At 45.7% G+C, this 27,734-nt stretch overlaps 4 protein-coding genes and 1 long non-coding RNA gene across 7 annotated transcripts; 3 read left to right on the top strand and 2 right to left on the bottom strand.

Moving 5' to 3' along the window:
- Positions 1-1,640: 1,640 nt before the first annotated feature.
- Positions 1,641-13,304, top strand: WBP11 (WW domain binding protein 11). Of its 2 annotated transcripts, none has more exons than XM_075428883.1 (12): positions 1,641-1,806; positions 3,527-3,607; positions 4,256-4,287; positions 4,901-4,994; positions 5,378-5,574; positions 6,410-6,543; positions 7,241-7,440; positions 8,256-8,450; positions 9,054-9,155; positions 10,026-10,343; positions 11,368-11,550; positions 12,203-13,304. In XM_075428883.1, the coding sequence occupies exons 2-12, from the start codon at positions 3,544-3,546 to the stop codon at positions 12,634-12,636; spliced, it is 1,953 nt and encodes a 650-aa protein (XP_075284998.1). In that variant the 5' UTR covers positions 1,641-1,806; positions 3,527-3,543; the 3' UTR covers positions 12,637-13,304. The 2 variants fall into 2 exon arrangements, with proteins under 2 accessions (XP_075284998.1, XP_075284997.1); XM_075428882.1 differs by having other exon boundaries at positions 3,487-3,607.
- A 4,726-nt stretch (positions 13,305-18,030) lies between these two features.
- Positions 18,031-18,588, top strand: LOC104334538 (histone H2A). The gene has a single exon (XM_009940182.2). The coding sequence runs from the start codon at positions 18,071-18,073 to the stop codon at positions 18,458-18,460; it is 390 nt and encodes a 129-aa protein (XP_009938484.2). The 5' UTR covers positions 18,031-18,070; the 3' UTR covers positions 18,461-18,588.
- A 1,895-nt stretch (positions 18,589-20,483) lies between these two features.
- On the top strand, positions 20,484-22,441 carry LOC142362248 (histone H1). Its single transcript, XM_075428927.1, has 2 exons — positions 20,484-21,175; positions 22,144-22,441. Exon 1 carries the CDS (start codon positions 20,514-20,516, stop codon positions 21,168-21,170), a length of 657 nt encoding a protein of 218 aa, XP_075285042.1. The 5' UTR covers positions 20,484-20,513; the 3' UTR covers positions 21,171-21,175; positions 22,144-22,441.
- On the bottom strand, positions 22,412-22,983 carry LOC104334501 (histone H2B 1/2/3/4/6). The gene has a single exon (XM_009940145.2). The coding sequence runs from the start codon at positions 22,960-22,962 to the stop codon at positions 22,582-22,584; it is 381 nt and encodes a 126-aa protein (XP_009938447.2). The 5' UTR covers positions 22,963-22,983; the 3' UTR covers positions 22,412-22,581.
- A 2,676-nt stretch (positions 22,984-25,659) lies between these two features.
- Positions 25,660-27,622, bottom strand: LOC142362240 (uncharacterized). 2 transcript variants are annotated; one of them, XR_012764854.1, is made up of 4 exons: positions 27,534-27,622; positions 26,840-26,969; positions 26,186-26,415; positions 25,660-26,082 (listed from the first exon to the last, which is right to left on the bottom strand). It is a non-coding gene; the product is annotated as an uncharacterized LOC142362240 (long non-coding RNA). The 2 variants fall into 2 exon arrangements; XR_012764853.1 differs by having other exon boundaries at positions 26,300-26,415.
- Between the last annotated feature and the right edge of the window lie 112 nt (positions 27,623-27,734).

The following is a 27,734-nucleotide window of genomic DNA, read 5'->3' as shown; positions in this document are numbered from 1 at the left end:
AGGCATCAGGGAGAAAGCCCAGGGTTCAGGAGCATGGATGGGTGCCGGGGACTGAGAACCTGGGACCAGCACAAGCTGCAGACTGGGCGATGTGGGTCAGGAGAAGCAATTTAGAGGAGGCAAAAAACACCTCCTTGCCTCACACCACGTATTGTGGTGGGTGACATGGTGACCCGAAGCATCATTTCTCCAAGATACGACATCTCCCATCTCCTGACACAAGTGGCACTCAGTTTAGCAATACTTGTTTAGAGGCAAGAGACTGTCAACCAGCAGAAAAGCAATATTTGAGTGTTGGAGAGACAGGAGTTTCTGGCTTCTGCTGACTTTCTATGTGCAAATGTATATTCTAATTTAGGAAGAAAACCCACTACCTCTGTACGTATCTTTGTGAGAATGCCAATCACTGCTGTATGAAAACAGCGGAGTTAAAAAAAGCCCAAATCTCTTGTACTTTTCAGACAGCTTGTCCACATTTTCTTGAAAGCAAATTCTAAGCAGCGTCAGGGGACGCAGCATACGCAGTCAGGAACATAGATACACAATTTTTATTCACCTTGTGATAGATCCTTCTTCCTGGTGGTCTTAAAGGAAAGCTGGCTTGCCTGCAACAGCCGGGGTGGCAGGTGACCTTGTGCCCATGAGGGGGTGGAAGGTGTTGAAGGTGGTGCTTAGAGGGACAACAGCCTCTGTAGGAGGTTGTGAGCTCACAGAGGCTGGGCCAGCGTCCCCAGGCAGCTAGCAGAGCTGCCCATGACCTCATAGAGGGGGGTGGCAACATCCTCCCGTAACAACCCGTAACAGCGTGGTTTTGAGGCAAAAACCTGCCCATCAGCTTGGGACCTTCCCAAACTCTTTCCTCCAGCTCTAGCAATAAGAAAATTGATTGAGTTTGCTCGCATTACCAACAGTTGTGTATTTCTTGTCGTTAGTTGTTTGTTCTTGAACTGAGCGCGACATGCACCCAACCGGCTAGATGCAAGGGAGAGCACCCAGCGGAGCAGCAACAGCTTAGCTCTGCTTCTGCTTGGTGCGTGAAACCGTCCCACAACACGAGGAGGAATTCCTGCTCTCTCTAGGCCTCTGACCGGCCTTACGCTCGGCCATTCAAAGATGGCAACGACCAGCCTGGGGCCAACCCGTCTGCTGACGCTTCTCTCGCAGGAGCAGGACAGAAGTACCGCACAGAAGTGCGAGGGGACTGCTGTCCTCCACGCCAGCCAGCAGACGCTGCTGGGAGAAAGCCGTTAGGGCTGCGGCAGCACCCCCCAGCTCGGCGCTGTCATGGCGGCAGCCCACAAGCGCTGCGAGGAGGAGCGGCCCAGCTGCACGGCCCCAGCTTCCCCCCTCTCCAGCGACGCCGTACGTGACAGGGCTGTGCGTGGCCACCGCGTCCCCACCAGAACCCCGCAAACACTGGCCGTCTGCTCCCCGTGTTGCTGCGGACAAAGAACTAAAGCCGTACAACATGGCGGCCGCCTCAGAGGACGGCGCGGGCCAACGGCCGCGCCCAGCGAGTCCTCCAGCCACGCCCCCTCCCCGCCTCCCGGCCCCACCCCCGGCCCAACCATAGAGGAGCCTCCGCGCGGGGGAGAAAAGAGCACCGGAATCATAGAGTTGGAGCTGGCGCGCTAAAGCCGCCCACTTCCGGAGCGCGGTTCTGCGCGGCGCGGCAGCTGCGCTTTACGGCGGCGCGCCACTCGGTCCCGGTTCAAGATGGCGGTGGGGCCGCGGCGGCGAGGAGCGCGGGGGTTGTAGAGGCCGCTGCAGCAGGAGGGAGCCGGGCCGCCCCGGCCGGGCGGAGGGGTGAGAGGAGAGGAGCGGGACGGGCCGGGCCAGGGGAAGGGGAAGGGAGGAGAGGAGACGGTTTGCGCTGCCGCCTGCTCTTCCTCCCTCCGTTGGGGGAGGAGGGGGGGCTGTCGTGTGCCTCCTGGGAGGCTTTTTGCCGCGTTCCCCGGTGGCCAAAAAAAAATCATGAATTCAGGGGTTGTTTGTTTTTTTTTTTCCCCATCGGCTGTTAACTTGTTGCGTGGAAGCTCTTTGCTTTGTGTCCTGAAAGGGTTTGGGATCGAGGGTTCGGAAACTTGTTCTCTTTCCCTTTACACTTTAAATGTTAGGAACCTGGGAAATGCGGGGTGCAAATGTAACTCCTAGCTCTGTCTGGGGAGCTTCCCACCTAAAAAAATGATAGTGTCTCGCAAAAAATCAGTGTAATCTTATAAGTAGTAAGCGTGTTATTGGTGCTCACAAACCATGGGGTGCTCTTGCAAACAGCAGGCCAGCTGTGAGCGTAACCTGGCAGGATGAGCCGCGAGCAGCGGTCGGTAGATCTTTGCTGGTCAGCACATTGAAGGAGGTCAGTTCTTGGAGCCTGCCGGGAACGCCTTCTGCAAGGCCTTGAAGCACTGAATGAGGCACTGTGCTTAAAGTTCTTTTTAGGGGGTAAGAGGGGGGCCATGTCATTTAGTGGTTTGAAAGTAGCATCTTCTGTAATTAGGGAAGCAGGATGCAAATAGCAACTACAGTGAGGCTGCCAAGAATTTCAGACTGAACTTGTGAATGCTTTTACTTTGGTTGCAGTCTATTTGGATGCAGTGTGGTGACTAAAAATCTGCATCCCATCAACTCCCAGATTTCAGATTGTGTTTTGGATTTTGGGGTGGAAACTGTTGGATATTGTGGGTTGTTCAATTGTTTTTGTTTTTATTTTTCCACACCGTGGTGGTGTTTTGGCAGGGAAGTAGGGCTGGATGTGGAGGGAGATCAGAACTGTGAGAGAGGCAACATCCCTGGCTGTAGTTTGGACACTTCTGTAATCATCTGCATGTTGAAGAAATGTCTAAAGACAAGAAATAATTCTTTCCAGAAAAATTTTTTCTTCTCTGGTTGTCATAACACAGCTTAAAATAATACTGATGGAGGCAGAGAGCATAAGGGCAGTGGTGTAACAGTGGTCTATGGGGAGAAGAAGATGACACAGGTGTGTGTGCAGAACATTTGCTTATGGGTAGAGTGGGTGCTGGGCTGAGGAAGTCAGGCTGAGGAAAGGAGGAAATTTTTGGGAATCATTTTAAAATTAGATGAATGGAAAGGTAAAAATTGAAGAGCTCTTATGAGAGTAAATGAAAAGCTAGAAGGACTGTGATACGCTCTTAGTAAAACAGAAAGTGTATTTCTCCCTCCCATGTGCCCCTTTGTAGTGTAAGCAAGAAGCTTCTGGGCTTTAATCTTGGAGTGTATAATGAACTGGTTGATTAGTTTACGGTAGATACTTAGTAAAGTAGTAGTAAGTAGGTACTTTAACCAAGTCCTACTGTTTATTTAAGTAGGGTGATTTTGATGTGAATGTCTGAGTGTGTAGTAGGGTTTGAGGACCTCACAAATATTTGAGGTTTTTGAGGGAGCATCTCTGCTGATATAGAGAGGAGAAATAAGCATACCGGAGGTATTGGTGCATAGTACCTGAAACCATGTCATCTTTTCCAGGTCTCTCCCTCTTTTTTTTAATTTTTTTTTTTTGAGGCAGAAGAAAAAAAAGTCAAAATGGGGCGGAGATCTACATCGTCCACCAAGAGTGGGAAGTTTATGAATCCCACGGATCAGGCCCGTAAGTATCCATAAAAGCCAAGCAGATGGGAATGGAGGGTGTCCTAGGGAAGCAGATAAAAAAAGCTTTCTCTGAGGATAAGATTCTCACTTGTGAATCAGAACTGAGTTTCCCTAACTTGAAAAATACTACCTCTGTTTTGGCTGGTGTAAAAACTTCCTGAGAAGGCTGTTTGCTTGCATGCTGGTTTTTTCCTGTTGTTAATGTGCCAGATGTTATCAGTGCTAAGCAGATAAAGAAAATCCAGAATTCCACAGTGAATGTGCTTTATTTCATATGCATACTCAAAGCCTGCTTATTTTTAAAGTGCATTGTCTGTTGTCAGCTCTATTTCAGGTTCTAGGCAGCAATCCTTATGTGACTGCACACATCACTATAATTTTTAGTCCCTATTGTTCTTTTTTGTCTGGAAACACCCTTGCTTCTGCAGACAGAAAGACTGCTATATCTTCTTTTCTTACTGTAACACATGTGAAAAGGAAATCTATTTCATGCTGTATTTCTCCCTCTCTGGGAAGATAAGTTACAGTCTTTGTAAAATGAGCCGACTGTTGAGAAACAGCACTGGCCTTGATGAAGGAGAGATTCTTCATGGATTTGATTCTCTCTGAAGCTTTTATTTTCTTTTTCTTTTCCCCTCCTCTCTAGGGAAGGAAGCTCGGAAAAGGGAACTAAAGAAGGTAAATAAAGAGATCAGGAATGTTTACTTGGCATTCACTGTACTATGTACTGTGTTTGTGATTGTAATGGGCCATGGCTGATGAATAGGCTACAGATGTTTTGGTTGATATCCTAAGATTCACTTTGGAAAATAATGTCCAAACAAGAGGTTTAAGAAAACATAGAAATCTTGTTTTGAGCGATCAGATCTCATCATCTACTATTTATTAACTTGTGATGATTAAAGCTTTTTCAAACATTGTTGTAAGTACTTAGGAATTAAAAAAAAAAACATAACAAAGCAAAAAAACCAACCAAACCACAAATAAACTTACTTTTTAGCATGTTTTATTGTAGATGTTTTGTCAGTTGATTTGTCGTGGTGATTGTATGTGTTTAATTGGAGTGAATGAATTATAGAAACTTTTGTAAATAGCAAGATAGTGGAATTAAAATTCCCAGAAGTTTTAATTACCTTTGCTGCTGATGTGTGCCATTGTTAATGTTTGCAGGCCATTTTGAGGTGTGTTTTGTTTCTGCAGACTGAGAATATTGGGAGGAGGGTATTTGGTACAAAGGTTCTATCTCTTTCTCATGTGACATTTTTCTGATCTCATTGATCTCTGATTTTAGAACAAAAAGCAACGAATGATGGTACGAGCCGCCGTACTGAAGATGAAAGACCCAAAGCAGATTATTCGGGACATGGAAAAATTGGATGAGATGGGTGAGTGAGAGGTACCAGCTGTTGGACTCTAGTTTGTGTAGACGCATAAGGTCATTTCGAGGGACGACTGAGAGGCGAAAGTGAAGTCACCTTTTTTCTTTCCTGTTAGAAGCGAAGATCCTGTGAATAATTGGGGATTGATTATGATTTGGTGTGGTGCTATCAAAGATTACTTTTTTTCTCCCCCAGGAAGATGGCTGATACAAGGAATGCGTAGTGTGTGTCATAGCGACTTAAAGTTGAAGGAGGGCATTGTCGTAAGGCTGAAGACTTCCTGAAAATAGGGCTTGGAAGTTGTTTGCTTTGAAATTGTTTCATTCCTCACAGTTGTGGAGTAGAGTAACTTAAGAATTTTTGGGTTGTTTTTTGCTGTCTTGGATTAGAGTTTAACCCAGTGCAGCAGCCACAACTTAATGAAAAAGTGCTAAAGGATAAACGCAAAAAACTCCGTGAGACCTTTGAACGCATCTTGCGCCTCTACGAGAAGGAGAATCCTGACATCTATAAAGAACTGCGGAAGTTGGAAGTGGAGTATGAGCAGAAGAGATCACAACTCAGCCAGTATTTTGATGCTGTCAAGGTAATGCTTATTATATTTCAGGTTTCTAACTGTAGTAGTGTGTACTATTTGCCTGCTCGTTAGGTGTGATGGTTACGAAGGAAGGGAACATTATAAGTAGAGATCAATGTATATGTTATGTGGCCCATATTAACTACTTGTATTAACTTGCATAGCATCTCCAGTTACAGTATTTCAGTGAGGACAGCATTGGGGTTCTCAAATCTGTATTTGTCTCTGATACACTGATTTCATTCAACATGAAATTACAGGGGAAAGGGAGATTTATGTTGCAAGTCAACAATATGCAAATTTTTTTTCTGTATTGGAGAGAGTCTGTGAGTGTGCAGTTGATATTTCTGTGAATTTCTGCTACATCTGTTGCTGGAAATAATGAGAATCTTTTGGCATTCCTTTAAAAAGCTTTCTCTGACATTCTTCACTACCATATTGGAGAACATAATGTTGCTGAAGTGCAAGTATCTGTAATTTTTTTTTTTTCTTTGGAATATGCAGGAGCCTCTGATTTATGCCTTCTGTATACTTAAATACAGGCATGCTTGTCTGCATCCTCTTTGCTTTGGGGACTTGAGGTCTAAAAGGAGATGAAAACCAACAGTGTTTTGACTGAAATACTAAAGCCTTTTATGGGTGCACTGCATGTGCTTTGCTTTATGTTGAAAGCTTTTACTGTGGACTTTTTCACGGACAGCTGGAAGGTAACATGCCCTCAGAACGGACACCTTTGAGAATTGATGGCAGGTCCTGTGTGTTCTATACTGTCAAAGGTAGTGAGGTTGTGCTGTAGCTTCTGTGGGAGTAACCTATTCTCACCTTTTTCTTTCCCCTCCGCCAGAATGCTCAGCATGTTGAAGTGGAAAGTATCCCCTTACCAGATATGCCGCATGCTCCCTCCAACATCCTCATACAGGACATTCCCCTTCCAGGGGCCCAACCACCTTCTATCCTCAAGAAGACATCGGCCTATGGGTAAGCAGAAAAAGAAACTTGGGAGGAGAAGTAAAACAAGGAGCACTCTTATTACTGGGGAGGAACTAGGGGTAGAAACAGAGATAATATTGACTAACAGAAATCAGGAATTCTGTGCAAGTGAATTGTGCTTTCTTTTAAACAAAGCCCTTTGTAATGTTTCCCTACTATTACAGATTTTTTGTTTAAATTGCTTTCAGTAGTACATTATGTCTTCTAGCATTTGGCTTTCTGCGTATCAGTAAAACTTAAAGCCCTGCCAGTGTGAACATAAAGGCCCCTTAAATTGCCTTATATGTGTTCTTTTGTCTTGCTAGTATATCTAAACTCTTTGTTTACTTGTTTATCAGGTTTCTCATTCTAGTACTGGTTCTTTCTCTTTCTGAATAGCCTTTTGTTTTCACCAGCTTTGTGGTTACTTCATTCTGCTTCTGTGGTGGGATTCAACACCTGCTTCCAGCCCCCCCCCCACCCCGTCTTCAGTTGCCTTCTGAGCAGCTGGCTTTTGTCTGATCTTCAGAAGTCATGCCTTTGTATGAGGTTGTAAACTCTTTGGGACAAACAGATACTTTATGGTTATTATATAGAAGGCTGCTGTGTAAGCAATGATGTCAGAAGGCTAAAGAATTCTATTAAGTGCATGTGTGCTTTCATTTGTTTGTGTACCTACATTTCTCATTTCCTTGCTTATTTCCAGACCACCAGTTCGGTCCATTTCTGTACTTGCTCCTCCTGGGCTTGGCGTTCCACGTTTACCTCCAGGCAGGAAACCCCCTGGACCTCCTCCAGGGCCACCCCCACCTCAAGTCCTACAGATGTATGGTCGTAAAGTGGGTTTCACCTTGGAGATGGTTCCTCGAAGGCGAGAAGAGGAGATTTCTTACAGTTCAGAAGCAGGTAAGGACTTTACTATTTCTCTCTGGGGTTTTGCTTGGCACCTCTGTTTTGCCATAGATAGTACTGCTGTGAACATAGTGTGCCCTAGACAGGGTGCTCTCTGGGCAATATGGATCTTAATACTACTTGACGGACTGTTTCTATGTGATTGCACCTCTGGGGTCATTCTGGTACATTTCATAATAGCTGCAATTTTGTTATCAGCTATATTTTTAAATGTTGAAACTTCTAATTACAGCTTTCAGATATTTATGTTTTTCATTATGTTGCACAGATTGGATATTTTCCTACGTAGTTGTAACAATGCTGAAACATTGTACATATTATCCCTTAGAAAACCCTAACCATTCTCAGAGAACTCTTCATTTTAAAAAAAACAAAAACAAACCCAAAACACAAAACCCAAAAACCCTACCCCTTGGTTTGCATTTGCTAGGAGAACTGAGGTCCTCCTTTTCACAGTCACTGTATCATCCCTAGAAACTTTTGTGTATGGGTAGATCAACTTCATTGCATACCAGAAAGAATCAAAGTATTTCAGTGATGTGTTATTGCTGAATAGAAATGAACGAATGAGTTGCAGATAGGAGTTGCTTTCACTTGTTTGCTGTACAAATTAACCAGCTGGTTAATAGGAGATCTTATGAATAGACGCCAAAATACTCTTTAGGAATATCTGCTAAACAGTTAAGGGTTGACAATATGTCCAGGCTGTTACTAGGGGGATTTTTCTAACTGTAGACATACACTGGTGTGAAAGAGAGAATATTTTGTATTTGGAATTTATGTATTTCCTAATACTTTGCTTCCTGCAGGACAGCGAGGGCATGATGACGATATGTCCAGTACCAGTGAAGATGAAGGTTATCCTGAGGACATGGATCAAGACAAGCATGATGAGAGTAGTGATGACAGTGACAGTGATAGGTCAGATGCAGATAGTGAAGGAGAGGACTTCCTGCATCGTGATAATGACAAAGAGAGGGAAGGTGGTGAAGAAAAGAAATCAGGTATGATGGGAAGCTATAGGCTGGCGTTTGTTCTTTTGAAAGAGAAACACTACTTAGCAGAGTTTGCATCTGTTTTCCTGACTGGGGGGAAAAGTAGTTTTAGCCAACTCTGTTCTAAATCATCTAAATTCCAGCTGAAGTATTTTTATTAGTAAATGAATCAGAACGAAACTATTTACAAGTGAAGCATCTTTTCAGATGAACCTGTGTTCTTAACAGTTGAGTTAGCTTAGTAAGATCACAAGCCGTTTTTCACCTGAAACATTGAATTGGCAGGCTACCCTGCAAAAATTAAGCTTCAGTGTAAAATATACTCACTCTTCAGTGACTAGAACAACTAAGACAGCTAAATTTCATACTACTAATGGTTGTGGATAACACGTTTTTTTTCTTCATTGCCTGGGGGAGACCAATTGATAGAGAATGTTAGGTTAGCGAAACTTCAGATAATCAGTAACACTAATGTTAACTCTTGGGTAAGAAGCATCACTGTGTTAGAATGTTACATTACCAATACCAGGTAGAAGACTTAAATATTTCTGATTTTTTTTGTTATTTTCTTCCCACATCCTGCCATCCTTGCCCATGCTTTGCTTTCTCCAGGTCATAGCGTACGGTTTGCAGACATGCCTGGGAAGTCACGAAAAAAGAAAAAGAACATGAAAGAACTGACTCCACTCCAGGCCATGATGTTACGAATGGCAGGTGAGTGAAATGGATGTATTAAGTGGAGATATGCCATTAGGATTCCAGTTAAGGTTTCTCTGGTAAGCTCCCTTCGTTTGCATAGGTTTTTTTTATAGGCTATATATTTTACTGTCATAATGCAAGATCTGCTAAGAGTATAAGCTGTGGTTAGGTGTTTGTTGCATGTTATTTTAATTACTTTTAATCTAGTAGTGTGTGTTTTGCATAGCAGAGTTGAAGTTACAGGAGCAACTTAAAGGGTTTTTTGATGTACTGGGATTTTTTTTTTTCTTCACATTTTATCTTGCTTAGCTTTTAAACAGTTGCTCAAATGAAATGTGAACCTCTTAATGAAAAAGAAAGGGTGAGATACTCTACGGGCTCAGCTTATAACCTGTAAGGATTTGTACTCCCTAAAAATATCCTTTTGCAGAAAGAAGTTAACCAATAGAGTGAAGATGTATGTGATTTTGTTTTAGAAAGACACCCCGGTATCTTTTAAATGCACTGGAGTTTCTTGGACCATGGGGATTATGTTTATTATGAGGTCGTGTCTTTATCCCACTGTCCCTGTTCCCCCACCCTCCCCACAAACTCACACAAACCATAGATCAGATAGCTGCAGTTAAGGTTGGTCATAGAAGTTTCAGCTCCCACAGGAACACATAGGTCTTGGTGGCAGAGCTCTATCTAGAACTGTGTGGTGTGTTTTTTTTTTTTTTTTTAATTGTTATTTTCTGCTTAACAATAAAATGTCATCAGTTTTCCTTCCTTTGAAGTAAGGTTTATCTTTCTTTTTTTTCTTTTTATTTTATGTGTTCAAGTTTCTGTGATACTCGCATAGATATTACTTGTGGGCTGATTTTGTGAGTATGTCTCCACTTCCAGGTCAGGAAATTCCTGAAGAAGGGAGAGAAGTGGAAGAATATTCAGAAGAGGAGGAGGAGGAGGAAGAGGACTCGGAATCTGAAGAGACATCACAACAACAACAACAGCAACAACAACTCAGTGAGGAACCTCTTGCAGAGACTGGATCATCTACTGCAACTTCCCAGACACAGCAGCAGCAACCGCCTCCACAGCCTGTTCCTCCTGCTCAGATACAGGCACCTCCCATGCCTGGGCCGCCTCCTCTAGGACCACCTCCAGCCCCTCCCCTGAGGCCCCCAGGCCCACCCACTGGCCTTCCTCCTGGGCCTCCACCAGGTAATACTAGCTTTACTCTGGTTTGAAGGATGCAGGCTCTCAGTACTACAGACCGTGTATCAGTTTGGGAGCTTTGAAGTTGCAGAATGTTGCAGATGAGGTACTTTAACAAGCTCTGTGGTGTGAAGGCCTCTGCTGTTCTACCACCAGAAAGTATTTCAGTCATGTTAGGGAAGAAAACTTTTCTCAGTTGAAATAAGTACTTAATTTGAATTTATGGCAATATTAGAGTGCTTGGAGACTACTAGCAATAGGGCCAATCAGTAACACATTTTTTTTGAGGGCAAACACTTCATATTTTTTTTTTTTTGTCTTTAAGAGGAAGACAGCAGTTTATTTTCTGTAAGTTAATGGAGTTACCATATAGCTGAACTGGATAACAGTAACAAGCTGTTCTGTAACGAAAAAAGTGTATAAATCTGTCTCTTGGGTTCTTATATTTCCACTGCAAGGATCAATAGTTGGACTGTAGCAAGGAGCAGTATGTACGATGATTTTAATGTATTTTATTCTATATGGGTTCAGTAACAATGTGATTTTTAAATACTTTTTTTCCAAAGGGAGCAGGCGGAGAGCAAAGTTCTTGCCAGTGTCTTCCCCACAGTTTTATTTCTGATATCCTCTAGAGGGGGAACCTCAATAAAACCTTCTTTCAATAGAGAAAAATATACCCCTCAGGCCAGAAGGGAAATAAATGCCACACTGAAAAATTCTTTCACTCTTAGGTGTGTAAATTCTGGCAGCCTCAGCTTAGTAGCTATTCTCTGCTGTTGTTTCATTACATGGGGAAGAGCCCTTTTTACAAGTGAGAGAAGATACTTCAGTGTTGTGAACAAACTTTCTTCTAAGTCTAAAAACTGCCGCCTCTGATTTTTGTTTAGAAGATCTGTTTAATCTGGCAGCTGGCTAGCATTAGAACAGCTTTCATCTTCCTGTTGAAGATATTTAGTATTAGCTGATGGGATAGTTCTGGGTTTTCTTAACCATGAACTAAGTTTCTCTTCATTTGTGTGCATGCTTTCAGGAGCTCCTCCGTTCCTGAGACCTCCTGGTTTACCAGGACTGCGTGGGCCTTTACCTCGACTTCTACCACCAGGCCCTCCGCCTGGGCGACCACCTGGCCCTCCCCCAGGCCCCCCACCAGGTCTGCCCCCAGGTCCTCCTCCACGGGGACCTCCTCCTCGCCTGCCACCTCCTGCCCCACCAGGTAAAATGTTCTGTTTGCTTCAGCACCAACTCTCTCCCTGCTTTATTTTCCCAGTTTTTACTATGATGACCAAGCCAGAAAGTGTGAGCGGTTACTAGTTTGCCTATGTTCCTGTCTGGGTGGCTGCATTGTGCTGTATTTCATTCTGTGTAATAACAAGTAATTCCATACTGCTGTGTGTAGTTTGGAAGCAAGAAATCAGTCCTCAAAAAGGGAATTTCAGAGTTTAAACTTCTGCTGGACTGTTTCTGAATAACCCGAGTATGCTATGATGCTGCTCCACTTAATGAGTTGGAGATAGGGATATTTATTTCTTCTGCCTGGTCAGACACTTCTGATGACTCTGAAATTCCAGTGGGATGGATCATCAAGAAGCTTTATTTTTAGATCATAACTTTAAAATTTGAAAGGTATCAATACACAGACTCCCGTTGCTTTCAGATTCTGAGGAGCAGTAGCATTTTCAAACCAGTATTTGGTGCAGCGTTGAAAACTTTTTTTTTTTTTTTTTTAAGCCAGTTCTGCTGCATCTTCTTGAGGTTTTTGTGTTGTTTTTTCCTTCTTGGCTTTCTGAGCTTGTGCACGTTTTTGACCAAAGATGATAAGACTCCGAGACGTGGAGTCAGTTCATGCTTTTTTGCTCTTCTTACAGGTATCCCTCCTCCTCGCCCAGGCATGTTACGGCCACCTCTGGTGCCTCCATTAGGACCTGCCCCACCTGGGCTTTTCCCACCAGCTCCAATTCCAAATCCTGGGGTACTGAGTGCCCCACCCAGCTTGATCCAGCGCCCCAAGGCGGATGACACCAGTGCGGCCACCATTGAGAAGAAAGCTACGGCCACTATCAGTGCCAAGCCACAGATCACTAACCCCAAGGCAGAGATCACTCGCTTTGTGCCCACTGCCTTGCGCGTGCGCCGGGAGAATAAAGGGGCTTCAGCTGCCTCCCAGAGAAAACAGGATGATGAGCCTGCTCTCCCATTAACCAAAGCTGCCCCTAAGGCTGGGTCATCTGCCCCCATCTCTGTACAGACAAAAGATGATGTGTATGAAGCCTTCATGAAGGAAATGGAAGGTCTCCTGTGACCTGTCATCGTCCTAGTCAGCTTTGCTGCCCCTCTGAACACAGATCAGACCACTGTGGAGGGAGGAGAAGGAAAGGTCCTCCTGCAAGCAACGAAAGGACTCGCATGACAGGGAATAGTTCCCTACCCACAGGTTAACTTGCCAGTATGCTCTGAAGAGACCACTGCAGATGAGGTGTGGCTGGGGACCTGCTTTCAGAGCTAGCATGTCCACTTGGTGGAATTAAATTACAGTAAAGAAAGCAGTGCTGCTTCCATTGAGTGCTCCCACTTCTTTGGAGGGAGATAGTGGTACTCTGGGGAGGGGGGTGTGGGAGCGGGAGATGACTATGCTCTGCCTGAATCCTTGCACATCCTGAATGCTCTGGTGAGGGTAGTGGAACAGGTTTTTAAGGAGCCAGAAAAGTGTTAGCAGCATTTCATACACATATGATTGTCCGGTTTTTATTTTCTCTACTGTTCTTTTCTGTAAATATTTTATAATCCCGATTTTTAGTTGCAGTGAGATCGATCAATCATCTTTCTTCCAGGGTAGTCAGGGAGGTAATGCATTGCGTGTACTGTACACTGGAATTTTGCACCCTGTCCCCTTTACAGTCATATTGATGGCTTTTTGTCGGCTGGGGAAACTTCATTTTGTCTTGTGAAAGACAATAAATGTTCAGTGTATCAAAATACTGGTTTCCTTGTGATTTGTCTAAAACTAGCATGTAGGTGGAAAGGGGGGAGTTCTTTGCTGGCCTTGGGAGAAGATAGAGGCATTCTGAACCTCAGAAAATAAAAACAGTAGCTATATTAGAAATAATATACTTTTTTTAATGGTAGTTCTGCTATATTCTTGTTTTTACGTTCCTAGACATCCCTTTCAACCTTTAGTGGTCGCTAGTAGAAACTTAAATCCTGAAGTACTAATAATAATTAAAAAATTATTTCTTTTATGTGCTCTTATTGAAAGGTTTGCTTTGTAACAAGCCTTAGATATCACTGGATGCATCTTGGACAGGCTACCTTATGTAAAAATTGGTAAACAATTTTAATTCTAACAGTTGACAGATAACTTGCGGAAAATCTGATTTCAAATTCTATTAAGTTAGTGCTTTTAAGGTGCAGATATTTTTAAAAGAGGACTTTTCACATTTTCAGCTTCAAGAATTCTTTGCCTATTTTAGCAGAAGTATTCCTTTAGCTATCTCCTCTGTGCTGACAGAGCCAAATGCTGCAATAACCCTTACCACATGCAAGAAATAAATCTATTCTCATTTGAAACACTGCAAAATCTCTTGGGATCTTGTAGACACATTAGTTTAAAGAGCAGTGGGATCAGTTGTGTTGGCAGTAAGTCTTTCCCAAATGAGCTGCTGCTTCAGAGAGATTAAGAAGTATTTCAAACATGCTAAGTTTTGTCTGGAACACTGAATCTGAGCACAAGACCTAATACTAGTAGTTAGCTATTCATGCAGGTATCTTCACCCTGTTAAAAAACCCCAGTGAATTAGTGTTGTAAGTATGATACAGCAAAGAAGAGATCGAGAAAACTCTTTGTTGTCTTTGTTGACGAGCTTGTGGTGAGTGTCTGAGCGATTTTAACAGTGAGTCCTCTAACAATATGTCAATTTCTAGGTGGAACTATCCAGATTTGTGGGTTTTTAGATTTTTAAATAAAGAGAATTCATGTTAAGCGCCCAGACTGGTAGATGTGTGAAACAATACCTTTAGTTCGCTATAAGCCTCAGACTTAGCTGAATACTCAAAGGTTTGGAGGCTGAATCTGTTTTAAGGAGATAAAATTATTAGCTACCTAAAATTACACTTGAAAACTTCTAATTCTGTTTTCATGATTTCTGGACACAAAAGAAAGGTTTGTACAACCCGATTCAGGAGTTAATTGCAGTTGTGTCAGTAGTATCTGAAATCTTTTTTTTTTAATTTGATTTCTGGAATATCCTCGTTAGAGTTTTGCTCTTTAAAAAAAAACCACACATTTTTGTCTTTATTAAATAAGTGGAATATGTGAATGGTGATTTTTGGAGGAAAGGGGCATCATTGTGGTACCTCTGACCCTAGATTTAATAGTACTGTTGACTCTCCTTCCCAGGAAGCAGCCTGAGGAGAAGAGGAACTGTGTTCTGGGATGAGGACTGACCTCCCTGTCATTCAAGGTCGAGAAAATCTCCCTGGCAGCCCTGTGATTGCATTAGTAACCTGCAGGAGTCGCTTGATTCATTGTGCTTTTCCCCTTTACTCTGATTTTTCTTTTTTTAATATTCCATTTGCTGTATTCTCCCATAGGTGAGCCAATTTTACTTCTGTTGAGATAGAGTGAACACCTGCCTGTTGCTGTACCTATCCTCTTCAGACTATGGCAAAAGGATTTGAATTTGCTACATGTTTAAAAGGGCTCAAAAAAGGAAATTTAATGCGCAAATACTGCACGTAATATTGAAAGGTCACTTCCTCACCCTGTCCGGGGTGAAGGGTGTAAAGAAGGTAGGTAGTTTCCTGCAACTGATAGACTTCTGAGATGGCTTTGGGGAGGGGCGTGTGTGGGGAGAGGGGATGTGAGATGGTGGACAGAGAACTGGAACGGGCTTTGAGGCTGCACAGAAAAGCTGGATTTGACAATGCAAATCATGCAGGAGCTGCAATATCTTTTTTTTTTTTTTTTTTTTTGTCTGGGAAGAGTCCAAGGCCAGGGTGCCTGCTGTCTCATGTGGTGCTCTCGTACAGAAGGCTTCTCGCGTTCTGTTGTGGTTCTGGTTTTAGGTAAATGTGTGCGGTTGAGAGCTGTGTGGCTAGCTGGGACTCTGTGTAGGAACTTGGCTGCACGTGGGGCTGATACTTCATCTGATCGACCAGAACTGTGGTTTGCCTTCAGCTAACTTAATATGGAGGATTGTTTTCCTTCCTTGCCTTTAATGCAGTTTGAAGTGTAAAGAGCACAAAGATGCAAGCTCTTCCAGTCACTTTTATCAAAGCAATGGCATCTGTGGATGTGCTGCCTTCAATCCATGCACTCAGGTAAACATTTGGTTCTTCATCAGCCATGTAAATGATGGGCCATGGCAGAGACATCAAATCCAGCTTTGAGGACTGCTGGCAACTTTTTCTATGCAAGCACCAGAAGTGATTGTAAGGTAATTTCATTGCTAAACCAACAATACTTGTGTGAGCTAGATGAATTTTTCCCTTTATTCGTGTGTTATCTCTGGCCTCTGGTAATGACTCTGAGTGAGTGCAAAGCTTAAAGAACAGATCAATGAAACTTTCTTTGGCTGAACACTCATTGAATTACATAAAATTTTGTTCTTCTACTTCTATTGAGAAAATGGGAAAATGCTCCCTAGCATCTCTACTCTGTGTCAGTACCCTGATGCCGGTCAAAAAGGAATTGATTAAGAAAGTGTGCGAAATAGATATGTGTGTATATATATCTTACTGTTTATTTATTGAGAGACAGTTGAATCAATGTTTACTATTTAAATAGAAATTACTTTCTTAGAAGGGAGAAAAGAACACTGGAGAAAGCTTGTGGCATATTCAAGAATAGTCTGTGTTTCAACACAGCCTGTGTAAGCAATTATGTATTTACTTTGTGGTGGCACTGGTCATGGACACAATCCTGTAATGCCATCTTCTCTAGAACTCCAGAACAGATGTTCTCAGCTCTGGAAAAGTGGTAGCATGAATCCAGGCTGACTTGTTCCCATTTTTGTCTTGTGGTCACACAGAGCTTTGGGATTCTTCGCTGTAATACCATTTCCATCTTGTGGGCATGCTTTTCATCTGTGACTGAGTAGTGTTCACAGAAGAAAAAGTGATCCTGGGGAGGAAAAGAACTGGGAAGTGACTGAGCTGTAGAGAAGTGATTTGACTTGCCTAACACATTATTGAAGATTAGTGACTGCATGAAGATGGAAATAGAAGACGACTCATGAGATTAGTTAATTTGGCAGAATTCACTGAATCACACCACTAAGGAAAGATGCTTCCTAACTGTTACTGAACCTTCAGAACAGGGAGCTGGTCTTGGCTACCTGGAAATAACAAGTTGTGACAGTACTTTGTGTGCTGTGGAGTTGCTTTAGTTTTGCCCTGTTTGTGATCCTCTGGCCATGACTGGTATATGCTGAACACTTTAGATCGGAATTGCTATGATTATATCCTTCTGGAAAGAAGGATGTGGTTCTCTCAAACTCCAAATTGCAGAGTTTAGAATAAATGTCTTCTTGGGGGGGGGATGGGAAGCGTGGTAGGCTATTCTGGATGGGCTGATGGGAGTTGTGTCTTTGTCTTTCCCTGAGCATCCAGGGTCAGCAGCGCAGTGTAGCATACACACTACTCTCGTCACTGTGATTTTATGGTATCCATATCATGGGCTCTCGTGTGCATTACAAAGAACCACAAGTGCAAGTACAAAACTACGAAGCAGTGAAGATAGGAACAAAAATAAAATCACACAGAACTGGCATTTATAGCAATGAAAGCAGAATCCCAGGCTGTGGGCAAAATGGAGGAAGACCCTGCTGTGCAATGCTGAGGCAGCAGAAGGATGGGGCTAAGTGGAGGGTGCAGGCTCCTTCTTTGTTTTAGGCATGGATGGTGATGGGGGAGAATGTGAAAAAGGCCTCGGGGGGGGGGGGTAAAGAGAAACTATTGGTAATTGGAGCAAAGGAGGAAAAATGAACAGCGAGCTCTTTGTAAGACAGGGCCAGACTGTACCAGACAAACACCCTGAACTGGAATTCCTTTCAGCTTCTTGGTGTAGTGAGATGTTCTGCAGTCTGAGTGCCAGTCTGACACCCTGACTTGTAAGGCTCTGCAGAACAGCCTTGCAAAGCAGCATGTGAGTTTGATTGCAGTAATACTAGAGTAATTCGTCTCCAGAATCAGGGAAATTTCCTGTGTGACGTGTTCCTGCCTAGTTTCTACACATATCGCTAGTTCCTACTGAAAGGAACATTTCTATTTTGCAGTAATAATTAAAAGGAGCAATCCCGTGGTAGCGTTTCAGAGGTTCTAAGGGCAGCGTCACATCTAACTGGACAGCGCTAGCAGACGTGTGCCCGCCCCCGGGCAGCAGCAGCTCCCCCGGGCTGGCGGGGAGACGCTTCCCTGCAGGGCGGCCACCTGGAGCGGGCCCCGGGGCCGGCGGCGGGGCTGTGAGGCCGAAGCGGGCCGGGAGCGGAGCCGGGAGGGGGGTGGACCCCGCCCTCCGGCAGGCGGGGGCAGCGCGTGGGGAGGGCCAGCTGCCCGCTCCCCCATTGGGTGCATTTGGATCCGCAGCGCCATTGGTGGGAGCAAGCGAGAGCGCGCTACACCCAATCAGAAAGCAGGCCGGCGCGCGAGGGGAACCTATAAAAGGGGCCGGGCGCGGGGCGTAGCCGCGCCTGTTTCACGTCAGTTTGGGCGGTGGTGTCGAAGGAGTGTTGGCAGCGATGTCCGGCCGCGGGAAGCAGGGCGGGAAGGCGCGGGCTAAGGCCAAGTCGCGCTCGTCGCGGGCCGGGCTGCAGTTCCCCGTGGGCCGCGTGCACCGGCTGCTGCGCAAGGGCAACTACGCGGAGCGGGTGGGCGCCGGCGCCCCGGTGTACCTGGCGGCCGTGCTGGAGTACCTGACGGCCGAGATCCTGGAGCTGGCGGGCAACGCGGCCCGCGACAACAAGAAGACGCGCATCATCCCGCGGCACCTGCAGCTGGCCATCCGCAACGACGAGGAGCTCAACAAGCTGCTGGGCAAGGTGACCATCGCGCAGGGCGGGGTGCTGCCCAACATCCAGGCTGTGCTGCTGCCCAAGAAGACCGACAGCCACAAGGCCAAGAGCAAGTAGAGAAGACCCGCCAGCGTTCCCGCCTCAAAAGTAACCCAAAGGCTCTTTTCAGAGCCACCCACTTTCTCATAAAAGGAGCTGTAAATCTTAGAAGGGGGGAAAAAATAAAGCCCAACCCCTAAAAACCCTCCTATTGTCTTAGCTCTTGAGAAGGAGATAGTTGAATTTTTAAAAAATAAACTTTATAAAATGGTACGCTAATTACTAGTAAATGTGTACTAAAGATAACTAGGCTTATTTCACGCAGGAGTGGTTTTGCGGGGGGCGGGGGGGAAGCCACAGAGCTGATGACTGCAGCGAGGGGCCTGCGGGAGCCGCAGGCCGACTCTCCCCTGCAAGCGTCTCCCTGCGTGAAGCTGGGGTGAATCACCCGTGGCTTTGAAAACAACCCTGCCCCTCTCCAAGCAACATTTTGACCTATGGACTTTGCCATTTTTCCACAGCAGCAGGCGTTCTGAATTATTAATTTTTAATGCCATTTTTCTCATGGCTTTGTCTGGGCGGCTGTGCCCGTTTTCCACCTGGAAGCTGGATGGGTTTGAGAGTGATTGGTAATCACTGGGTGGGCAATTTGGGGCAAAGAAAGGACTGCTGCCAGTTTTGATTCTACCTTTATCTATAATGCTGAACATTTACCATACAGATGTTGAAATAGAAACCAAAAATCAGTGGTTACAGGTGAATAAACACATTTTAATAATTATCCATTAAATCACAAATTTCTTGAATCACAGTGTTGTACAAGATTTTAGTACCCCTGCCAGTTACAGCAGGCAGAGGTTAACGTGCAGTTTACAGGCCCTCGGCAAAACAAAGGGTTGTAGGCAATAATGAGAACATCGGACAATACTTGTTTTAATTCTCTGTGCTCTGAAAAACAAAACGTGTTTATTTTGAGTTTGTTTAAGCGTGGTCTTGGTGAAACGTAGGTGATGGCTTTCCCCCTCTCGCCGGCAGCCAGTCGCTCTGGCGTAACAGACACGTCAGCTGGCTGTGCTGTTTGTGGTGTTTCTTCCAACGAAGGAACCGGCTGCTGGACAATAAAAAATCTGAATATTCTGCAATCTGCTGTGAAAGGGGAGCCTTAACTGATGATCTGAGCAAGTTTTACTGCATAAAAGTATGGAAAAATCAGCTGCAGCAGCGTCTGCTTAGATAATGACGACTCAGATTTTCACTAAGAAGGCTGTATCAAAATAAAACCGCTGCTGAATTATAAAGTGATAGGGCACTGATTATTAACAGAAACTGGCTGTGTTAAGTTCTTATGTCACTTAATTCATGTAGAAAATAAACATTTTCTGCAGCAGAGCGCGAGGGAACCATGTCTGTATTGTGCATGCTGAGCAACACAGCACAAGCTGCTACGCTGTGAAAAGTTATCTCCTTCTGGGGCACAAACAGCCCTTCTCGGGGCTTTAATCTGCTTCTCGCCTCCTTGCATACCACACTTGTTTAATTTATTTTAATTATTTCGAAAGGGGTAAAGGATTTTGGACAAAGAAGCCAATTTCTAATCCATATTCAGTGCTGAAGATGAGCCTGTGTTACTTCCTCCTCTTTGAAATCAATTTGCGATTAAAATATAGATTCAAATCCCCGGTTTTCAGTTCAGATTAAGGGAAGACCCTTTAAAGAACAACAATTAATTGCTTCGGGGATGTAGTTGCCCATGTCGCGGATTTTATTTCGGAGGAAAAACAAAAGTTTCTGCCTCCCGAGGTCTGTCCAGGTCCAGGACTCGGGGTTTATCGCCTCTTTTTTAACTCACCCTTCGCCTCTCCGAGCGGAAACTTCGCCGAAGGGAAGGTCAGTCTTTCTTTCCCCCGCCGCCGCGAACCGGGGGGGGGTCTGTGGCGGAAATTCTGACAAAAACGGGCTTTTTCGACTCCTAAGAAACACAAACCGAGCGGGGCGAGGGGACCTCTCCGCCGCGCGGCGGGGCGGGCGCTGCAGCGCACCAATCACCGCGCGGCTCCGCTCTATAAAAGCGAGGCCGCCGACTTGCTCCGGGCCCAGTGGTTCCCCCCGAGCCGTGGACGAGGGTGCCGTCATGTCGGAGACCGCGCCCGTAGCCGCTCCCGCCGTCTCCGCGCCCGGCGCCAAGGCTGCCGCCAAGAAGCCGAAGAAGGCGGCGGGCGGCTCCAAAGCCCGCAAGCCCGCGGGGCCCAGCGTCACCGAGCTGATCACCAAGGCCGTGTCCGCTTCCAAGGAGCGCAAGGGGCTCTCTCTCGCCGCGCTCAAGAAGGCGCTGGCCGCCGGCGGCTACGATGTGGAGAAGAACAACAGCCGCATCAAGCTGGGGCTCAAGAGCCTCGTCAGCAAGGGCACCCTGGTGCAGACCAAGGGCACCGGCGCCTCCGGGTCTTTCAAACTGAACAAGAAGCCGGGTGAGACAAAGGAGAAGGCAACCAAGAAAAAGCCTGCAGCCAAGCCTAAGAAGCCGGCGGCCAAAAAGCCCGCCAGCGCCGCCAAGAAGCCCAAGAAGGCAGCGGCGGTGAAGAAGAGCCCCAAGAAAGCCAAGAAGCCGGCGGCTGCGACGGCCAAGAAAGCAGCAAAGAGCCCCAAGAAAGCCGCCAAGACGGGCCGCCCCAAAAAGGCAGCGAAGAGCCCGGCCAAGGCGAAGGCGGTGAAGCCCAAAGCAGCCAAGCCCAAGGCAGCCAAGCCCAAAGCAGCCAAGGCAAAGAAGGCGGCGCCCAAAAAGAAGTAAAACAAGTGAGGAGAAATTAATCTGCTCATTTAAATAAACCCAAAGGCTCTTTTAAGAGCCACCCACTTACTCTCAGAAGGAGCTGGAACGCTACGGTAATCGCAGCAGCAGAAACAGACGTTTAAAAAGTTTTAGTAGGAATTCATACCGGAAAAAAAGTTACCATTTCGGGAACGTGCGCGTTCGGCTCGGCCTGCCCGGGGGACGCGGGGTTCCTTAAAGCGGCAGCGTGCTCCTGCGTGCGGTGCCGGCGGCAGCGGCGGCGCTTGCTCCGCCCCCTCCGGGGCCCGGCGCGGCCCTTCCCTGCGGTGCCGAGGGGAGTTTAAAAGTCCCGCGCTGGGCCGGGATTGGTCGCTTCCGCTCGCCCAGCCCCGCCCCGCTTTCCCGCCAGGCCCCGCCCCGCCGGGCTGTGGCACCCCCCCCATTCCCCCCCCCCCCCCCGGCCGTGCTGGTGCCGTCCCCCGCTCTCTCGGCTCCGTGTGCCCCGCGTCGGCCCCTTTTCGCGGGGGACGGGAACGTGGGCGCGCCGGACCCCGACTCTGCCCTCGCCCCGCAGGGCACGGCTGTCCGGCCCCGCACGGCTCATGCGGGAGGGACGTCGCTTTCGCACCGGGACAGGGGAGCTGCGGCCCCACCGTCCCAAACGCCCAGCCCCCGAGTGCCTTAAACGCCACCAACCGCCCCGAGCTTCACGGCAGGAACATTTTTATTTTTTAGAAAAGAGAACCAACTCCTCAGCGTGTTGGGACAGTGGTGTTTTAAACAGGAAAACCTTTCGTAAAGAACAGTCTTCCCTTACTACCTAATCTAGTACGGAGGGCTGCTTCGGTGAAAAAAAGCTGGGGGGCGCACGGGAAGGCACAAAAAACAAACCAAGCCACAGATGCATCTAGAAGACTTGCTTCATAAACTGCTCCAAAAGTATTTATTAGTCACTGAAAGAGAAATGTGGGGTTTTTTTTTAATTTTACAGGTATAGCACACAGAAAGCGAATTCTGAACAGCGCCTAGGGGTTCTTCCTGGAGAGGAATGAAAACCCTTACAAAATAAGAGAAGACCTACCTTCCGCCCGCGGCGTTTCAGCTCAAACCAGGAGGGCAAAGCAGTTGCTGCTTTTTAGTCACCTTCAAGACCAGAGCCAGTAAGCACATGCTAATTTAAAAGTTTTAAATAACTAAGCACAAGTCCATACACCGAGTACAAGCTATTAACCGAGAACCCTCCGCGCTCCAAAATTAGCTGTAGCTGTATAAAAAAGGTGAATGCGTAACTTTCTAGTAACGTACAAATGAATAGGCTATTTACATACCTTCCAGGGAAAAAAAAACCCCAGCAACTCAGCCCTTCCACTTGAGAAAAGTGGTGGCTCTTAAAAGAGCCTTTGGGTTAAAAGGGGCGGTCCGAGACGCTCTACTTGGAGCTGGTGTACTTGGTGACGGCCTTGGTGCCCTCGGAGACGGCGTGCTTGGCCAGCTCGCCGGGCAGCAGCAGCCGCACGGCCGTCTGGATCTCCCGCGAGGTGATGGTCGAGCGCTTGTTGTAGTGCGCCAGGCGCGAGGCCTCGCCGGCGATGCGCTCGAAGATGTCGTTGACGAACGAGTTCATGATGCCCATGGCCTTGGATGAGATGCCCGTGTCCGGGTGCACCTGCTTCAGCACCTTGTACACGTAGATCGAGTAGCTCTCCTTGCGGCTCTTCTTGCGCTTCTTGTCGCCCTTCTTCTGCGTCTTGGTCACCGCCTTCTTGGAGCCCTTCTTGGGCGCGGGGGCGGACTTGGCCGGCTCTGGCATGGCGGGCGCTACCGGGTTGCTCTGGAGCACCGGAGTGCCTGTTAATGCGATTACTCCCCTATTTATAGGGGCCTTATGCAAATTTATAGCCTCAGCGATCAGCGCTCCTATTGGATAACGGTGTCAGTGACGTCACCCCGGGGACAAAAGGCTTTTTAATTGGTCCCTTTTAAATCCCATGTTGACATTGGTTAATAATTCGAATCCTACCAGCCAATCACAACAAGCTCTTTCGGTCGCCCGCTCGGTGGCGAAGGTCGCTCCCCGCTGCCTGGCCCGGCCCCGCCCCCGGGGTCACCCCGGAGCACCCCGGCTCGCCGCTCCGCTGCCGCTGCCCGCTCGGGCGGGTTTGGGCGTGCAAAGGGGGGTTATTGGCAGCTTCTCCAGAACAAAAAAAGTAGAGAAAATTGCAAGGGCTTTTGCTAGTTTGTGGGGTTTTTTCTTTCAAGAAGCAGCGTACCTGCATAATCCGTGTAATAGCCTACAGTTGTCACAGCCACAAGCTAAATGCAGAGGGGAAAAAATCCAACCTGAAAAGATACAGAGGCTCTGGAATACCAAGCTTTGCTAACCGTGTTTGAAATTAATTCATATGGCTCACAGAACACGGCTTATTCTTTCAGGACTTTAAATGAGATGGAAGTTCTGGGTTAATGTGCAAGTTGAAAGAATGTGGACTTCTTCTGTGATATAATAAATATTGAATGATTTTGTTTTAAGTCAAAGCAAGACATTCGTTGTAATAAAAATGAATTGTGGATTTAAAAATAGATTTTGAATTTATTGTGAATTAGAAATTCTGTTTTCTTACTAAGTTAACATAATTGTTCAAGACGAAAATGCATCTTTTTAAATGATTGTATGGTTTTAGGAATTCTGATGTGCTAATATTTTTTTCATATGCTAGAAGTGTTTTTTAATGTAGCATTAGCCTGTATGATTTGAAAAAGGGTAATCATTTTAAATTAAAATGCTGAGTGGCAATATTATAAGTTACAATTAAAAATTAATTAATCGGTGAATTATAACACTATAATCCACTTTTAAAGGGATCAAGTTAATTTGTGATGGAATGAAGCTAGGACTGGACAACTTGGTAACTTATAGGCAGTGCTATAATGATGCTGTTTCCCTTTGGAACGCTCAAGGGCCATTCAGTCTGGACTGTCTTGGTATCAGAGGAGACTGCGGGCATGGGCCGGTACAAGAAACACCTGGCACAGTTAAATGTAGCTTCAGGTTGGTGAGGCTGCTAAAATCACAAGAAACTAATTGTTCAAGGAGATTTGTAAGGATAGTGAGAGAGATTCTGAATACTGGTGCAAGCAATAAAAAGATCCGTTACCTGACCACGCCTGTTTTGCTTCTGCTTTTCTTTCCTTTAACCTTTCTGGGCAGAATTCTGGATGCACAAAGATTTCCAGCCTATGTCCAGAACAGGGCTGTGTGAAGAAAGGGAGCCAGGTGGGCACAGGGTGGGACCTTTCTCCTTCCTGGTGAGTAAGGCTTGCTTGCAAGTCCTTCTGCTTCCCTTAACACCAAAACGGGGGGGGGGGGGGAAGGGACACACACACAAAAGCAGCCACCCTTGTGGAGGAGAGTAGCTTCATGCTGCCTCTGTCATGCTGTGGCTCTTGTTTCATGTGCCGCCCCCCCTCCCCCCCGCCCTGCTCCCTCTCATCAGAAACAGGGATGGAGTGGGCGCCCACCCATTTCTGTTTGCTCTGCCTCCCGCCCAGCTGCCAGTAGCAGTTCGATTAGCTCGGAGAAAATCTAGTAAGGCAGGAGGGAGCAGTATGTACCTTTTTCAAGACAAGAAAAGTACTTCTCTATTTTTCAGCAAAGCAAGAAGAAAAGCCAAAGTGGTCCATCTCTAAACATATGCTGTCATCCCAACGGCTTTCTTTTGGCATGAATGTTACCCTGAAAATCAGTTCACTGAGAACACCTCTGCCTGGTAACAGGAGGTCTCATAAACATCTGCAGAGGTCCATAAGTTGACGTGCAATCCAGGAAAATGTAGTGTAGGATCTCCAGATTTGTCTCCACAATACCACATGAAGGCTGTTGCTCCTGTTACACTGCTCTGAAAGACAAAATGTAGCATAACATAAGGGAATCTCAACAGTGTAAAGTGCCTAGGTCCAGAAAGCAGAGGCATCAAAAAAAAAAAAAAAAAGACGCCCCATCAACCCTCTCCAGCTTGTGCAAACACCCCCTCCCTATGTTAATCTTTTCATTCTGTTGAACTGTTCCAACAAAAATTACAGTTGATCCAGGTCTCAGAGATTCTCAGTTCTAACAAGTTTTGTAAATATGAGCTACAGAGTAGAAAAGAATCCAGGTTACAGCCTCCATTGAGGAGAGGTGGCTACTGTAAACTGAGAAGCTACTGCTTGGTTTTGCCCTTCCAGCTAAAAAGGTCTAAAAAAAAAAACCAAAACACCCAACCCAAACCCCTCAAAACAACAGCTGAATAATAACTGAAGGTTAGCCATTCCTCGTATGGTGTGGTTGTACTTGCTGCCCTTTCACAAGGACAGACAACTGGAGAGTGCTGAAGGCAAAATAATTGGGGAGGAGAGTAGGGAGAGGGTTATAAAATTTTTATAAAGGGAACTCAAGTTCTTGGAAGTAACTGACTGTAGAAATCTCATTAATGATGGTAGAAGAGAGAAGAGCAAAGTTTATTGCACTGTTTAGACAGGACTTACAGAAAAGTAACCGACATTCATATTTCTCTCAACAGTCTAAAAAAAACCACATTCACTAAAGGAAACAGATGGGAACTTGTTAACGTTCTGTCACTCATCATCCATCCCACTTCAGTTACAATGGAGTTTCCAGTGATGGACAAAGGCTTTGGAGCATCCCAGAGAAATAGCCCGTCAGAGTCAGGAAAGCTAAGTCTGATGGGAGGGAACAGAGAAAAGGCTTCAAGAAGAGCTCCAGAACAACTCAAGGATGTCCAAGCTTGAAGGAGTCACCTGCCCATTGCATGTTACCAAACAGTATGAACGCTGGGATTCTCTTTTTCCCCTGGTTGGCGTATTTTCCCCAGATGAAGAAGTTGTGCTACAGGCCATCAGCTTTCTCCTGTTCAGCTCCAGCTGAAAGTTTCTAGGAGACAATGGGAAGACATAAATACAAACCTGCTGTTACTGTTTTGCAACTACAGCTCCTGGGTGAGCTCTGCATAGATGTTTCTGGAAAATGCTCTTACTTTGAAACATGAAGTCAGAAAGACAATATTTTTCTGTCTGTGCTTATTGCCTAAATTGGCTTCAAGAAAAAAAAAAGTTGTCATTTGAGTAGCATATTGCTCTAATTATCCCACCTCCTGCAGCCTCTTCAACCAGAAATACTGGAGGACCGCTAATTTGACGAGAGTAAGTCAGATGCCCATGTATTATCTTGGGTTTACAGAGTACTCCTTGGTCATGCCAAAAGCTCCTGAAAAGCAAAGAAAAACATAAACCGAAGCGAAGCAGCAGAGACCAAAACAGACTTTTAAGAGTAGCAGGACTAGTGTTGGAGATTTAGATTGGTTTCTGAACATCATTTAATTTTAGTCTCCTGTATTCCACTGTGGTAATACAGAGAAAAAAAAGCAAGGAGAAGTGCTATGAAAAGTTACAGAACAACTAGATCATCAACAGAAGGCGTTTAGCACAAAGTATTAGGGGTTGTTACAAATCCAGTGATGATGAGGCACAGCTGTCTAGCTGTTGTGATTATTTTGGAAAGTTTCTAAAGTGCAGAGTGCACCTTGAAATCACATCTGAGAAATCTGCTTTTAAGGTTATGGGTAGCTACTGTAGATCTCTGAAACGTCAAGACTGAAATATTAAATATAATCTTGCTATATGCTACTTACCTCACCATCTATAGCTGCAAGTTTTCCAGCTTTGTAAGTTGCTGACTGGCACTATCATCTGAAAACCTTACAACAACTTAGAGAAAGAGCACATCTATAGGTCACACCTCTACAGCAGGAAATAACTGTACTGAAAAAGCCACAAGACAAAAGTAAAGGATAAAGCAGAGGACAGGAAGTTGCCATCCATTTTCTGAAATAAATCATGTTTGGAAACTTCAGATTTCTAAAGATGATAAAGATAAGGAAACTCATTAAAATTATGTTTTCTTCCCTCCGAGTGCAGATGTACAATTAAACTTCATAAAAATCTTATAGTTTGTGTCCAAAAAGAGAAACTAAGTGACCAAAAAAAACCCAACAAACCCAGTAAATGGAACACATTTGATATTGTGTATCAACAAGGAGCAAAACTAAGAAAAACAGGAGAAACGCATGCTAAATTTTTAAAACACCTCAGGCAATCTATATTATTTTGCACGGGTAAATCAAAAAGATAAACAAATCAGTTTAACAGCACCGCAGTCCCGTGAACACAAAAAAGCCACGAGATGACACAGTTAAGAGACCCGGGACGTGCAACTGTCTGAGACGCACACAGAGGAGGGAACGTGTCGTGCGCAGAGGGGGGATACACAAAAATGAAAATGATTAATAACGTTACTCAGCCATCACTATAAAAGAGTGGATTTACTCTAGCACAGACGATACCGCCAGCCCGGGCCCTTTGTTGGAGCGCAGCGAAATGGCGGCGGCGGCGCGCGAGCGGGGCGGGGCGGCAGCGCGCGGGCGGGAAGCGGCGCTCCCGGCCTCGCCGCCCCCATTGGTCGGATTTTGCTGCAGACCCGCGCCCGGCGGGGCCCGGCTCCCCCGCAGGCACCGAGCGCCGCAGCCG

The sequence above is a fragment of the Opisthocomus hoazin genome, chromosome 8, assembly GCF_030867145.1.
Source record: "Opisthocomus hoazin isolate bOpiHoa1 chromosome 8, bOpiHoa1.hap1, whole genome shotgun sequence".
Taxonomy (NCBI): Eukaryota; Metazoa; Chordata; class Aves; order Opisthocomiformes; family Opisthocomidae; genus Opisthocomus; species Opisthocomus hoazin.
This window is presented reverse-complemented; position numbering and strand designations above follow the sequence as displayed.